This window comes from Pinus tabuliformis, chromosome 2_2 (assembly GCF_031772625.1).
Source record: "Pinus tabuliformis cultivar Carrire ecotype Pingquan chromosome 2_2, CPIR1, whole genome shotgun sequence".
NCBI lineage: Eukaryota > Viridiplantae > Streptophyta > Pinopsida > Pinales > Pinaceae > Pinus > Pinus tabuliformis.
The window spans coordinates 295,811,661-295,826,094 of NC_142300.1; the positions used below are offsets into that span (position 1 = coordinate 295,811,661).

At 39.7% G+C, this 14,434-nt stretch overlaps 1 protein-coding gene across 1 annotated transcript in view; it reads right to left on the bottom strand.

The window, feature by feature from the left end:
* The window catches only part of LOC149192479 (histidine kinase 1-like), a 360,562-nt gene that overhangs the window by 184,379 nt on the left and 161,749 nt on the right, over positions 1-14,434 (bottom strand). The window contains exons 6-7 of the mRNA XM_089404623.1: positions 13,905-14,031; positions 12,527-12,616 (exon numbers count right to left, since the gene is read on the bottom strand). Of these exons, the coding sequence (XP_089260749.1) occupies positions 12,527-12,616; positions 13,905-14,031 (217 nt within the window). The remainder of the gene's footprint in view (positions 1-12,526; positions 12,617-13,904; positions 14,032-14,434) is intronic.

Here is a 14,434-nt window from a genome sequence, read left to right on the forward strand (position 1 = left end):
CAAGATTGCTTGCCCTCAAGCAATCCAAAGTTGTGGACCAATCTGGTGGCCCCACGCAACTGAGACCCAATGCCGGGATCCCATACGAACCACTGGGTGATACTCTGCTCCTGTGTCAACCCATCATGAACGAACCCCTCAATGCCCGGATCCCAGACCAATCTCCGACTGAACCTATCATCAACAAATCCTCCTAGATCCCATTGCCACCAAGAAGGGGCATCAATGCTCCACGGCTCATGTTGTGCTATAGCTCCGACTGTGAATGTTGCTCCATCCACTACGTACCAACTCGTCACCTCTCTCCAATCTAACCCTTGGCATAAACCAAGGTCAATCTCATCATACTGATGTTGCGATGGAATACTGATGAGTAGCTAGCCTACATCCTGCTGCCAACTGAAGCATGTAATATCCCTCACCTCTAAGGGCTCCTGCAGTACACTTCTCTTGACTAAAAATGATACTCCATCAATAGGATACCAACTCATGATCTCCCGCCAATCCATCCCATGGGAAGGATCGGATGCACGTGCACCTATACAAGGTATGAGTCCACTGAGTTGCACCATGCTCAATTCATGCAGCTCTACCCAACCAATCAACCGAATATGTCTAGGAATGCATGCCTCCCTCCCTATAAGTGGGTAACCCATGCTACACGCTCTATAAATGTACTCCTGGAGAGGGTTGTTGCCTGGAAATACTACAGCTTTTCCAGCTGCCACTGCATCGACCTACACCTCGTCAGTGGGTAGACCTAAGGATGGATGCATGACTGCCTCTAAAAGAGCCTTGCTCATCTGACCAGAAACTCCTTGCCCCACTAGTCCACTCGTCATCTACAAAACTGTCCTGTCAAGTGCCAATGCCTCCTGATGAACAATATCTACAAATACTACCTCCCTAGTAGCTACCTGCACATCTGCCTGCTCCTCTCCAATGGTTGGCCCCAAGGGTGTCTGCTCATCCTCCATCTTGGGCTCAACATGAGCCACTAGCTGACTCTCCAAAAATGGCTCATCCCGCACATTGTGCATATCGTCCTCCTCATGTCCTTGCACCGCTGAGTGATCTTCATGTTGGGCCACCACCAATGGCTCATTTCTCAAATCCTCCTAAGTGTCTTCTCCTGGGCTTTCTTTATGCATGGAATCAAATTGTTGCTCACCATCTGCAATCATCAAACATAGAGGCATAGGTAGGTTGCTATCACACAATTGTTCATGCTCCTCAAAGGTGTTTTCATGCAAGTTAAAGCATTCTACATGCAGCTCCTGCTCAAACATGGGCCCTTCATTTCTTTGTTGACTTGAGTTTTTTGTCATTCCTCGCTCTTCTTTAGTTTTTGCTTCTCTGTCAATTTTACATGTGTGATCTGGTGTCCATGCTCCTTGACATGTGAAGCAGATATGCCCTCTCCTCATTTGATTTCGGCTCTTCTTTGGGAGCCCTTGAGACTATTTCTGCTTTGATTCTTCATCCTTCCCAAACCTGAACCCTCCTAAAAATATTCTCATAAAATTTCTCCTGGCGATAGGGTCAGCACTAAGGGCTGCGAGCTGCCTCAGTGACTCATCCATGAGCCAATAAATTTTAAAATTTCAAGCTCCCCTTACTGTTGTTGCAAAGGCCCAACAAAATAACCCAAATAATAAATTCGCATTGCCTAGAAATTATGTTGGTGTTGCTGAAGATGAGGTGGTGTTTTTGCCCTCAATACTACTCCAAAAATTCTGAAAATTTAACCTAAGGCTACTCACACCAAACCCGTAAAAACTCAAAAATGGTTTGGCTTAAATACAAGCCAAGATCAAGTTCACCAAGTGGTGTGAATTACCCAGTTCACTGATAAAACGAAATGATGAAGGAACACTGATTTACAGCCCACATACTACCCGGAAAATTCTAAAATTTTAACCACAAACTCCTCTCATAAAACCCAGAAAAACCCAGAAATTTTTTGGGTAGATTCCAAAAGATACAGAAAGCCCCAATTTAGTGCAAGTTTCCTACTTTGCCCAACTTGACACACTGCTCCAAATAAGATAAATTAATATCACAATGCTCCACCTCTTCAATCCATCAAATTCACTGAAAAATCACTGGCAACAACAATCTTGGCACAAAAATAAAAATTCTGCAACAAAGGATGACTTTGGCACTTCCAAAATAAACCCTCGAATACTTAAAACTGAAAACCCGAACCCGCAGGCTGAGCCAAGTTCGATGCTCTGATACCACTGTAATGTCCCAAATGAGAAAATTTTGGAACAAGCTCTTCACATAAAATTTATCATACATTTAACAGAAGATTTCCATGTAAAAATAAGCAAATAAAGCACTGCAATCTCATAACACAATGAACAGGAAATCCTCAGCTTTATTATATTAGAAGAACTGGGGTTTACATGCAAATACAACCCATATAGCTGAGATCAATGGCCTCAGACAGATCTACAATAATGCCGCAATCGGCCTCCAAAACAAACTGAAAAACCAATACACTGCAACCTGTGAACCCTGAATGGATTCACCAAGGGAAGAGATGGGTGCTCGCCCACTCTCACTGAATCACCTGAGGGTTTCCGTCCTAGGGCTACTGCTGGAGTAGAGAACCGAGTTCTCAACCTCACATACAAGAAACAATATCAAAACCAAGATGTCTCCAAATGTCCTCCTCCTCCTCTTTTATAGATCTACTGGATAGATCTCCAAGCCTCTAGAAGCATCTTATTTTATTATTTTATTATTATTCTAGAAGCTCCTCCATTGACTTTATCAAGTGACCTTTTAATTTTATTTCATTTCACTTAAGTCACTTTTGGCCCCTTTTCCCCAATTAATTATTTTTCCTTAATTAAATGACTAATTTAAGTCATTTTTAATTAAAGAAAATGGAAAATCGCCCACCATACTCTCTTCGACCATTGGAAGTCACTTCTCAGCATCCCATCATGTAGATCTTCTCGTTCCGATTCCAACGAGCTATTACACTGAGGTGTTCCATCAATTAATATCCCTGGAATGCCACCTTGAGCATAGTTAATTAAGTTAGGCTCCATTATAATGCTAATTTTTGAAAGTTGTCGGAATGTGACGGAACAAAAGGCAAATTGTGCAGATGATGAAATATGCCAAGCAAATGCCATCAGATCCCATGAAAACTCCTCAAAACTCTATCGGGACCCCTGATGACATAAACTTGCTCCATTGACCTGTCCATCACCTGCCCTGGAAATCCACTCTCGCTGTACCGTGGAGGAAAATACAAGTGGGGACATTACATGCAAAGTTTTCTAGATGGATCTTATGGGTTGACCAGATGAAGTGACATGAGTTGAGCATGGTGTAGCATTGGCATAGTGAACTTGTTTTGTGTACAGGTGTCCATGCATTTGATCCTTCCCATGGGATGGATGAGCGAGAGATTATGAGTTGGTATTCTATTGATAGGGTAATTCTTGAGAGGAAGTTCTTAGTCAGGAGTATAGCACAGCAGGAGCCCTTAGACATGAGGGATATGAGATGCTCGAGTTGGCTCTGAGATCCAGGTGGATATATTGGTGGCAGGGTGAGTCAGAGGTTTCCTTGGGATCCAGGTATCAAGGGATCCATTCATGATTGGGTGGCATGAAGGCATGATGTGGCACAATGGTTTATATAAGATCCTAGTATTAGTGTACAGATGCCTTTATAGTTGACAAATGTGAATTGCTTGAGGGCAAGCAATCTCGGGGCTGGAGGATTTGTAATATCCCCATTTTTGGTTTCCCTTATGATGCAATCAGGATGGACTTCCAGGGTTGGTGACAGGCAAGTCACAGGAGTGAGATTACGTCATCAATGGGCTCGGACAATTTTGGAGGAGTTTTATGGGGCCTGATGGGATTCACTTGCTATATTTCATCATCAGGGTTAGTTTTGCAGAGTTCATTCTTAGTTTCGTCGCATTTGGACAATTCCCATAAAACAGGGTTATTATCAAGCATATTTTAATTATATACGCTAAAGGTGTTATTTGGAACAATTATTTGGAGAAACACCTTAGGGTAGTAGCACATCAGAACCAGGATGAAGAGATCTACAGGATGGGATCGTGAAAAGTAAATTTCAATGGTTGGAGAAAGCATGAAAACCAGAATCCTATTGTAGCAACTGATATTATTTCTCCTAATTGTTAATTAATTAACAATTTATCTACTAAAGCAAATATTGAAATAAATACACTGCAACCTTCCAAAATAAAATTATGCAGAAAATAAAACGTTGTAAGCTAAGAAATGCTAGCACACACATAAAATATGACAATTATTTTTGGACAAATGTCCCCGGAAAAACCCAACTTGGGAAAACTGGTGTAGCAGTGAGGGTTTTATCATTATGCAGTAATGACAATTCTGAGTACAACTGGATGCAGAAATCTGGCAATCCTACAGAGAAAAATATTGGCAAAAATCTAGTGAGGAATTCCCTCACCCCATAGGCAATCCCCGACAAAACTTTCCTTTAGAAACTCGACCCTCTAACCCTATGTGTTAGCCTCTGCGCTACTATGCACAACTTGCTTGACGTCAAGCCTCTGACAGGTCTTTGATGAAGTCATTCTTTCCTATGCTAGCTGGAAAGATGCTTTTTCGGCACTCTGCAACTCCTTCCCGGCCTCTGGAACTAAAGACGTCAATCTCTCTCAACAAATTGAACTTTGTTAGTTTTTGTAGCATCAGATGTGTTCTAGCCTTGAAATTTTGTGCAGAGGCTAAAATGCACAAGATCTCCAAAACCTAGAAATCGCTTCTGGAAATTCGCCTAGAAATGACTTTAGATTATTAGTCAGTTTTTAAATATTTCCTAAGTCTAAACTTAGGGAATATGACTAATTAATCAGAATTAATTAAGTCAAGGTATGAATGTTCTAGAAACTCACACGGGTCGACTTCAAGTTAATCCTAGCCATCGATTAAGATCTAATCTTGGTCGTTGAAGTCTCGATAGAGGATTATAAGAAGAAGTCGATGGGGCTTGGAGAAATCACTACTTCAACAGTTCGATTTCATGAGCATATCGATTTCCAGAGTAGCAACAATCAGTTGCCGGAGAGAGAGCCTATGAGATCAAAGCAATGATTGAGTGGCAGGGATAGTGAGCTCGAGGAAAGATTTTCCAGATCAAGGGATGTAGCAGTAAGTGAGTCTAATTATCCCAGAGAAGCAGCGCTGAGGGACTGCGCAGTGCTTCAGTAAGGCAGATCAATTTGGTAAGGAGAAAAATTCGTTCTCAATTCCAGACGCCGAGAAGGAGTCCTAGAGGGCCGAAGAGACAATTTTCTCAGCATCCTGAGGCAGAATGACTTCATCTAAACCCAGTCTAGAGCAAGACATCTAACCAGCAGCGCAAAGGCTGATGCAGTGCTCCAAAAGCCCAAGTTTTGATAGGGAAAGTCTAACCAGAGATTGCCTGTGGGAGAAGGGTAATTCTCTACAGTATTTTGCTCAGATTTTCTTGTTGTTTGGATTGCCATTTGGGCATCCATAGATGTACTTAGATTTCACTATTGCATAATAAAATAAAACCCTCACTACTACACCGGTTTTCCCAAGTTGGGTTTTTCTAGGGACATTGGTCCAAAAATAACTGTGTAAATTTATGTGTGTGCTAGCATTTCTTCCAACGTTTATTCTTCCGCAGTTTTATTTGTGTAGGTTGCAGTGTGAGTTATTCAGTATTTGCTGTAGGAAATAGTAAATAAATTGTTAATTAAAAATAACAATTAGGTGAATAATTTCCAGTTGCTGCAATAGGATTCGAGTTTCCGAATTTTCACATGTTATCAAAGCGCAGATGATCATCTAGAGAGCTCAATAGTGAAGGAAGAGGGAGTTTCGTTGTTTAGTGAGGGCAGAAAACCGAAACTCGAGAGGCAGCATAGTCACCATGGCCAAGAAGCTGAATTTCTTGAGGAGATTCGTTTTTTTTTTTTTTTGAATGTGAGGCAGAAAAATTCAGTCTCTCCAGATTGAGGGATTCCACGGGTAGAGGGAGAAGCCCAGTATTTTCACAGAGCAGATCTCTAGCTGGACGCAGTAGTTTTACAGCAGTTTGGTAGAGCAGAACTAGTGTCGAGTGGAAGAAGAGCACACACTAAGGGAAAAATTTCCTCAGGGAACTTCTAGTCTCAAGAAGTTCGATTTCCCTTGCAGATCAACAGTTGTTGTGAGCAGAGTTTCTCACTCCAGAAGGAAATGCGAATAGCTGGGTAGCAGCTGAGAAGAAGGGAAGAGGAGATTTTCAACAATGTTTGAGATGACCATTGTTGGGCTTCGAGATCAGGACAGGTTGGATGGTGCTTCCAATTATGTCATCTGGAAGGCAAGGATGTCCTTTCTTCTAGATGAATATGGCCTAAAGACATTTATAGATGTAGTAGTAGCTATCCCCATGAACGCAGATCAGTTGAAAGAGTACACAAAAGAGATGGCGCAAGCGAAGAGGCTAATCCTTGATGGTGTTCAGGATCACATTGTTTCACGCATTTCTGGCAAAGGCACTACTAGAGAGATGTGGGAGACTCTCTTCATGCTGTACCAGGGCACTTCCAAGCAGCAAAAGATGTACTTAGAGGAGAAGTTTAGATGCACTAGGATGCAGAAGGGGGAAGGCATAAACCCCTTTCTCACTAGGATTCAGGAGGTCTGGGACCAGTTGTCAGCTATTGTGGCAACACCTCAACCCACAGAGCTTGTAAGACTGGCACTCAACAGTGTCTTTGAGGAGTGGCAAGTCTTTGTCCAAAGCATATTGGGCAGAGACAAGCTACCAGAGTGGGACAATATGTGGGCTGACTTGCAGCAGCGGGATTTGAAACAAGCTCTAGTGAAAAGCTCCATCAGTGGCAGCAGCAGTGGATCAAAGCAGGTGAAGGAGGAGAATGCGGCCCTCGCATCGAATGGTCCCAATCAGGGACAAGGGGAGCAGTGAAAGAAGAAGGACCTGTCAAAAGTCAAATGCTTCGGGTGTGGTGAGCTTGGTCACTACAGTACCTAGTGTCATCTTAGGAAGAAGGACAAGGAGGAGAAGCAGGACCACCAAACAGCATCAGCAGAGATCGATAAGTTTTCCTCCGAGCTCGAGGAAACTTTGCCATGTTTGCTGATATGCCCCCAGGAGTGAAGTGGGGTGACTTGTTGTTGTACCCCCAGAGTGCTACAGATGGACAGGATTCTTGAGGAGGTCCACCTCTTGGATCAATACCTTACTATGGGGGCCAACAGTTTTCAATAGTAGGATGGATCAGTGACCGTTGATGCAGTCAGATGCCAGAGAGATAGTTGCAGAGACTAGTAGCAGTCAGATGTTGGGGAGCGCAGTGCAAAGTTGGCAGCAGTGCAGAGTCAGTAACAGCGCAGATTCTTCAGTGACAGCACAAATACTGGCAACAGTCAGAGACTTGGGAGACAGATGCATCATATTGATCACAGTTGATTCAGTATTTAGGATGTTTTTCAATTGCAGATGTTGCAGTTGCAACAGCGACGATGGAGAGGGAGTTGCAGTGCAGATACAGTGTTGGAAGCAGTTCAGCAGGGTCAATGTGAAAATTCCTAAACCCGGAATCCCTACTGCAACAACTGATTAAATTTCTCCTACTTGTTAATTTCTGAATCAAGTTACTTACTGTTTCCTACAGTAAATATTGAAATTAATACACTGCAGCCTACACCATTTAAATTTATAAGCGGAAACAAGAAACTGAACAGGAAATAGATACAACACAATGACACCGTTATTTTTGGACAAAAGTCCCCGGAAAAACCCAATGTGGGAAAATCGGTGCAGCAACTCTGAGGGTTTTATTATTATGCAGTAGTAAATCTGAGTACAATTCGTTGGAAGCCCAACTGGCTATCTGATATAGAGAGAAACTGGACAAAACAAATAGTGAGATGATCTCACCCTGTCACTGGAAGAATCTGACCCTGATCTCGCTGGAAGGAGGCTCTGCATCCCTTCTGCATCAGCCTCTATGCAGATCTGTGTCAACCCTACGCAGTTTCTACGTCACCTTTGTTGGGGACTGCACTGCTCCTCTTCCGGATCCTCTGTTGCCCAGAAACTTCGATTTTCTGCCTCTCGATCTCACACCCCGGCTCCCAACTTCTGAAACTCGATTTCCTCAACAGGAATTCGATCTCCCTCTACGCTCTGTGATGCCACTGTGTCATCTCTACGTGGGCCAGCGTTAGCCTCTTTCTGGATGTCGTTCTGCCCTTTTTGCCTTGTACTCTCTGGCCCAAGAAAATTTCCTTCTTCTGGATACTATCTCTGCCCCTCACAACAAAATCTCACTTCGAATTTCTCACCGGCAGCTACTCTGCTCTAAAAATCAGTGTGGAAAAAGTCTGGAAAAAATCCCGATTTAATCCTAAAAACGCAATTTTTTGAACTAAACGATTTAATCCCCCAACTTTTTGGCGACTTTTTCACAAAGGAAAAAATCCCGATTTTTTCCTTATACTCCCGATTTAATCGGGAGACGACCCAAAAAGTCTGCCTCCCTTCCCAGGTCGTGGATAAAGAGGCCGCAAAGGTGAAAAAACAGTAAATTGAAGCTTCCATCCATGCATTTTCAAGTTATTGCATTGTATTGTTTGTCATACTTCTTGCGAGCATAGCAGTCTCATTTGTAATCTGTTAGTTTTAAGGTTAAGATATGTTTTTGTTTTCCAAGGAAAAACAAATCTTTATACTTCATATTTCTAGTTAGAAAGCAAAGTATACATTGGCTAAGCCTCCAGGCTTTCAGTGATCCAGACTCTAACAGCCACTGCCCCTTCAAAATATTACAAAAGTACCAAAAGGACAGGCATACAACAGTCTTCCGTAGAAAGAACCCCACACCATCAAAAACATTGTTACAGTTGTTGAATGCTTCCAGAAGAAACAACAAAGAGGAGGTCATGAAGATCAAATAGCAACAACCTGTCCAAAAAAAAACAAAACCAGTGCCTCAAAAAAGAACCCATTTTTCAGACAGGAACAAAGTACCTATGAAATCTTGTGACAACAAAGATCCTTCCTGCAATGAGAACACGTTTTGAAAGGGAATCTTCTTTAGTGGTGAACTCCCTGTAAATGTGGGCAAAGGTTATGTATCAGAAGTGGATTTTACCTCCAAGAGTTTTTGAATAATAGATGCCAAGGCTAGGTTAGTAATCTAACATCTACTGTTTTCTCAGAAAATAAGCAGCTTGGAGTCACCAAGCGTTAATTTTCACATCTACTGTGATACTCACTGTTAATTTTCATTGGACCTACCACCTAACACCTTATTACCCAAGCAGATTACAATCTACTGAATAAATGCATGACTTATTTCTTAATACAATTAGTGGAAACAAAAATTAAAAGGGGAAGAGGATCTCAGTGACTGATTACTTGATGACTTTTAAATGACTCATGATATACATTTATTATATTTTTTGTTGATATTTTGACTCTTGAGAGTTGAGACTCAGACAGGACCCAAAATTCAGGAGTTGATTCACTATTTTGATATGTGATGTAGCATTAGACTTCATATACATATTATATATTAGCTTTCTTTACATGTTTATGTGGAAATGCATTTATTTGATGTTGTGGATACTCTAGATGTTAAAAAAAAAAAAAAAAAAATGAATAATTTTGTGTTTTTTTTAATTTTGTTGACTTTTTCAAAAAACTCACGACTTTGACGAGTTTTTCAACTTTTGGACCCTTGCCGAATTAATCCCGACTTCGACCTTTTCCACATTGCTAAAAATTCAATCTTTTGAACTCTCTCTTTGTGTTCTCCAAGTGCCCATCAAGCCTTCTCTTATAATCCTCTCATTGATCAATCAATGGCCCAGATTAGATTCTAATCGATGGCTAGGATCATATTGACTTGATCTCCATTTTCTTCTAGAAGTTTCACCCATAGTTTAGATTAATACCTATTAATTATTTTAATTTCCTAAGTTTAGACTTAGGGTCCCATTAAAAATAATTAATTATTTTAATAAAATTGTCTCTGGGTGGAATTTCACAAAACGATTTCTGGGTATTGGAGAATGCATGTGACTAAGCCTCCCTGCAAATTTTGAGACTTAGAGCACATCCAATGCTACCAAAAATCAACAGTCAGCAACAACACAGATGCAACACATATCAGAGTTGCATAGTAGTTGGTGGGTAGCAGCAGCCAGACATCAGCAGCGTGACAGGAGATGATCTAGAGACAAAGTGTTGTCACAGGATATGTAGCAAAGCACTAGAACACAATCCTTGCTAAGAGGGAGTGTTAGTTTTTGTAGCACCAGATGTGTTCAAGCCTTGAAATTTTGTGGAGAAGCTAGAATGCGTGAGATCTCCAAAACCCAGAAATCGTTTCTTGAAATTCCGCCAAGAAATGACTTAATTAGATTATTAATCAGTTTTTAAATATTTTCTAAGTCTAAACTTAGAATATGACTAATTAATCATAATTAATTAAATCAAGGCGTGAATGTTCTAGAAACTCATACAGATCGACTTCAAGTTAATCCTAGCCATCAATTAAGATCTAATCTTGGTTGTTGAAGTCTCAACAGAGGATTATAAGAAGAATTCAATGGGGCTTGAAGAAATGACTACCTCAGCAGTTCAATTTCATGAGCAGATCGATTTCCAGAGTAGCAACAATCAGTTGTCAGAGGGAGAGCCAGTGAGATCAAAGCAGTGATTGAGGAGCAAGGACAGTGAGCCCGAGGAAAGATTTTCCAGATCCGGGGAGGCAGCAGCAAGTGAGTCGAATTATCCTAGAGAAGCAGCGTTGAGGGACTATGCAGTGCTTCAGTAAGGCAGATCGATTTGGTGAGGGATAAAAAAACTCTCAATTCCAGAGACTGAGAAGGAGTCCCAGAGGGCTGGAGAGATGATTTTCTCATCTTCCAAAGGCAAAACGAATTCATCTAAGCCCATTCTAGAGCAAGTTGTCCAACCAGCAGCGCAGAGGCTGACGCAGTGCTCCAGGAGGCCAAGTTTTGATAGGGGAAGTCGAGCCAGAGATTGCCTATGGGAGAAGGGTAATTTCCTTTAGTATTTTGCTCAGATTTTCTTGTTGTTTGGATTGCCAGTTGGGCATCCATAGATGTACACAAATTTCACTGCTGCATAATAAAATAAAACCCTCACTATTGCACTGGTTTTCCCAAATTAGGTTTTTCCGAGAACATTGGTCCAAAAATAATTGTGTAAATTTATGTGTGTGTGCTACCATTTCTTCCAACATTTATTCTTCCACAGTCTCATTTATGTAGGTTGCAGTGTGAGTTATTCAGTATTCGTTGTAGGAAACAATAAATAAATTGTTAATTAAAAATAACAATTAGGTGAATAATTTCCAGTTGCTGCAATAGGATTCAATGTTCCAAATTTTCACAAAGTTGCCTCTAAAAGTTGTTGTGTTGCCCCTGCGTCAACTTCTCTGTGGCTCTTCTACCTCTCTGCAAATGCACTCGTTGGATCTAGAATGCTTCCTCCAACCTCATTGTCTTTGCCCCTCACTCACTGCTTTGATCTCTGGCTCTCTCCGGCAACTGACTGTTGCTACTCTGGAAATCGATCTATCAAAAAATCAAATCGTTCAAGTGTCTCGAGTGATTTCTCCATCACCACATCGACTTCCTCTTGTAATCCTCTATTGGAGCACCAACGACCAAGATTAAAACATAATCAATGGCTAGGATCATCTCTGGATCGATCGTGTGAGTTTCTAGATGATTCTTGCCTTGACTTAATTAATACTGATTAATTAACCATATTCCCTAAGTTTAGACTTCATAAATATTTAAAAACTGGTTAATAATCTAATTAAGTCATTTCTAAGCGGAATTTCCAGAAACAATTTCTAGATTTTGGAGATCTCATGCATTCTAGCCTCTCTACGAAATTTCGTAGCTAGAACACATCCGATGCTACAAAAACTAACAGGAGGTATATTAATCACTTTCCGAAATTAAAAGTGACTTTAATTAGTCACTTTAAAAAACAAAAGAAGGGAAAAGTACTTAGTTGGAGAAAGAAGGCCAAAGGGGGAAAAGTGACTTAAAATAAAATAAAAGAGCCATTTAAATAAAAGAATAGAGGATTTTCTAGAATGGAAATAAAATAATAAAATAAAGTGCTTCTAGAAGATTGGAGAGAGATCCATCAAGTCTTTAAAAGAAGGGAGAGCAAGTCATTGAGGACATCTTGGATTGGAATGTTTTCTTGGAGAGTTCTTTGAGAACTTGGTTTTAGGTTCGGAGAGCCCTAGAACAAAAACCCTTTATCATGTAAAATTATGCAATCTTTATTGTTATTTAGTGAATTTGATGGAGTAATTTTGACAGAGTTATTTTTAACAAAAATAATAAAAAGGGAATATTACAACATATTGCATTACAAAGTTATAAAACTGACCTTCAAACAAAATACTTCTTTTGTCAATAACAAAGGAGATAAGAAAATAAAAATCAACACTCACATGAAGTAAACTTCATCGAATTACTAATCAAATTTGCAAATATTTGAACCACTCGAGCAGAGTCGCCTCGTACAATTCTAGGCATGTCATCTGCAGAAAATGTCAAACTGATTTTGTCAAGACAGACTAAATGTATTAACAAGCAACACACTTTCACATCAAAAACTCCGGCTTGTCAAACAAAAAAATGAAGCCGTGATCCAAATCATTTTGCATTACCAAATATCTCAAGATCAGTATTTCTTGATGAAATACAAATGCAGGGATTTGTTTGAAATCATCAGTCATTGCCTCTTAAAAAATAGATACCTTCAACCAAAATTTTGACCTTTTCTACGTCTCATAAATTTTGTTCATCTGTCCTTTCTTTCTAACTGTTCCATTATAAGGAAATGTTGTGAGTTCAAAGTAAAAATTGTCATTGCAATTAAGAAAAATACTGATAGAACTGCAATCTGCCTCTTCTTTAGTACTAAAGCAGAAACTATCACGAATCATAAGAGAGCATTACAACTCATACAAAATAACTGAAAGAATCTTTATTCAAAATGTTGGCTGACAGGATATACAAACACCAGGAAGAGAAAAGAAGAATGAAAATAAACTTATATTTTCATCCAATATCCAATGTCCACTGTAAGTGAAGGAAGAAAAATCCGTCATGTAATTGTTTTTTTCTTTCTACAGCGGATGTAATTCCAAAACCAACAGAATTCAAAATAAGGAACCTTCAAATTTATCATCTCAAATGAATTCACCTTATAATTCTTTTCTCTATTGCTTTTCTCTTGACAAAGGAGTTATATAGACGTTTATAAAAGTAAAATTTTGTGTCAACTCAACCCAGTAAGAAAAGAGATTTTAACAATATAGTTTACTCAAAAGACCCAATCAAGGATTCCAATAGCCCAAGTTTCACCATTTCTGAGATAAATTTGAGGGATCTTGAAACAACATTTGATGATACAAAGAATATAAATTCAAAATATTAGAAAATCTTGTGCAGGGACTTTTTCCGTGTTTTCCTAATCATTTGCACTCAGAGTGCGATTTGGATTTCATTCTCAAAGTTTTGTACTGTATAATAAAAAAGAAATCAAACAAAAAAAAATTGAAACTCTTTTTCATTCATAGTTGTTTAGCATGTTATGCAAATTTATCTAGCTTAAGAGTTGTGAGAAGAATCCACAATCTTACTAGCTGATGTTGGGAGAAACATTTATGAAGAAAAACATAATTTTGTCATAAACTTTGGAATTAAAAAGTCCACTTTAAATAAGCAATTAATGATTGCCATACTACTCAAACAAAGAAATGAGGTACATCTTGACATGAGGGGCATTCCTCTTTAGCCACCACAATCTAACTCTAAACTCACCAGCCAAATCCAACACAGCTTCTATGTTATGATCAATGCATTGCACAGAAAACATGTCCACCAGTCCTTCAAGCTCTCGTCCAAGGTCGAATTCTGACTCTTCCAATACTAGCTTACCAGATTCGACCTGAAAATAGAAATAGCAATAATGACTGTTTCAACTTTCCTATTTAAGATAAAACCAAACCTCCTGGTCTTGTAATTTCCTTTCTGGTTTGCTCAAGATGATAATAAAATACAAAACCTTAAATTTCCTTCAATACATCAATGCCTGTGGCATTTTGAGGGAAAGCATCTCTCAAAGTTTTCATTATTAAGATATTGTAATGGGAATGTATGCACCAAATAAAAGTAATAGTGTTGTAGACATAACGCTTCTTAGATAGGCCACAACCTTATGAACAAAAAAATATGATTGAATAATCGTGGCAAGTAAATTTTCAAAGTTAAAGGAGGTGGTACCTTCATGGTATGGTAGACTTTGGACTAAGGTACATCAATGTTGGCGGAGTACAACTGTAGGGGTATAC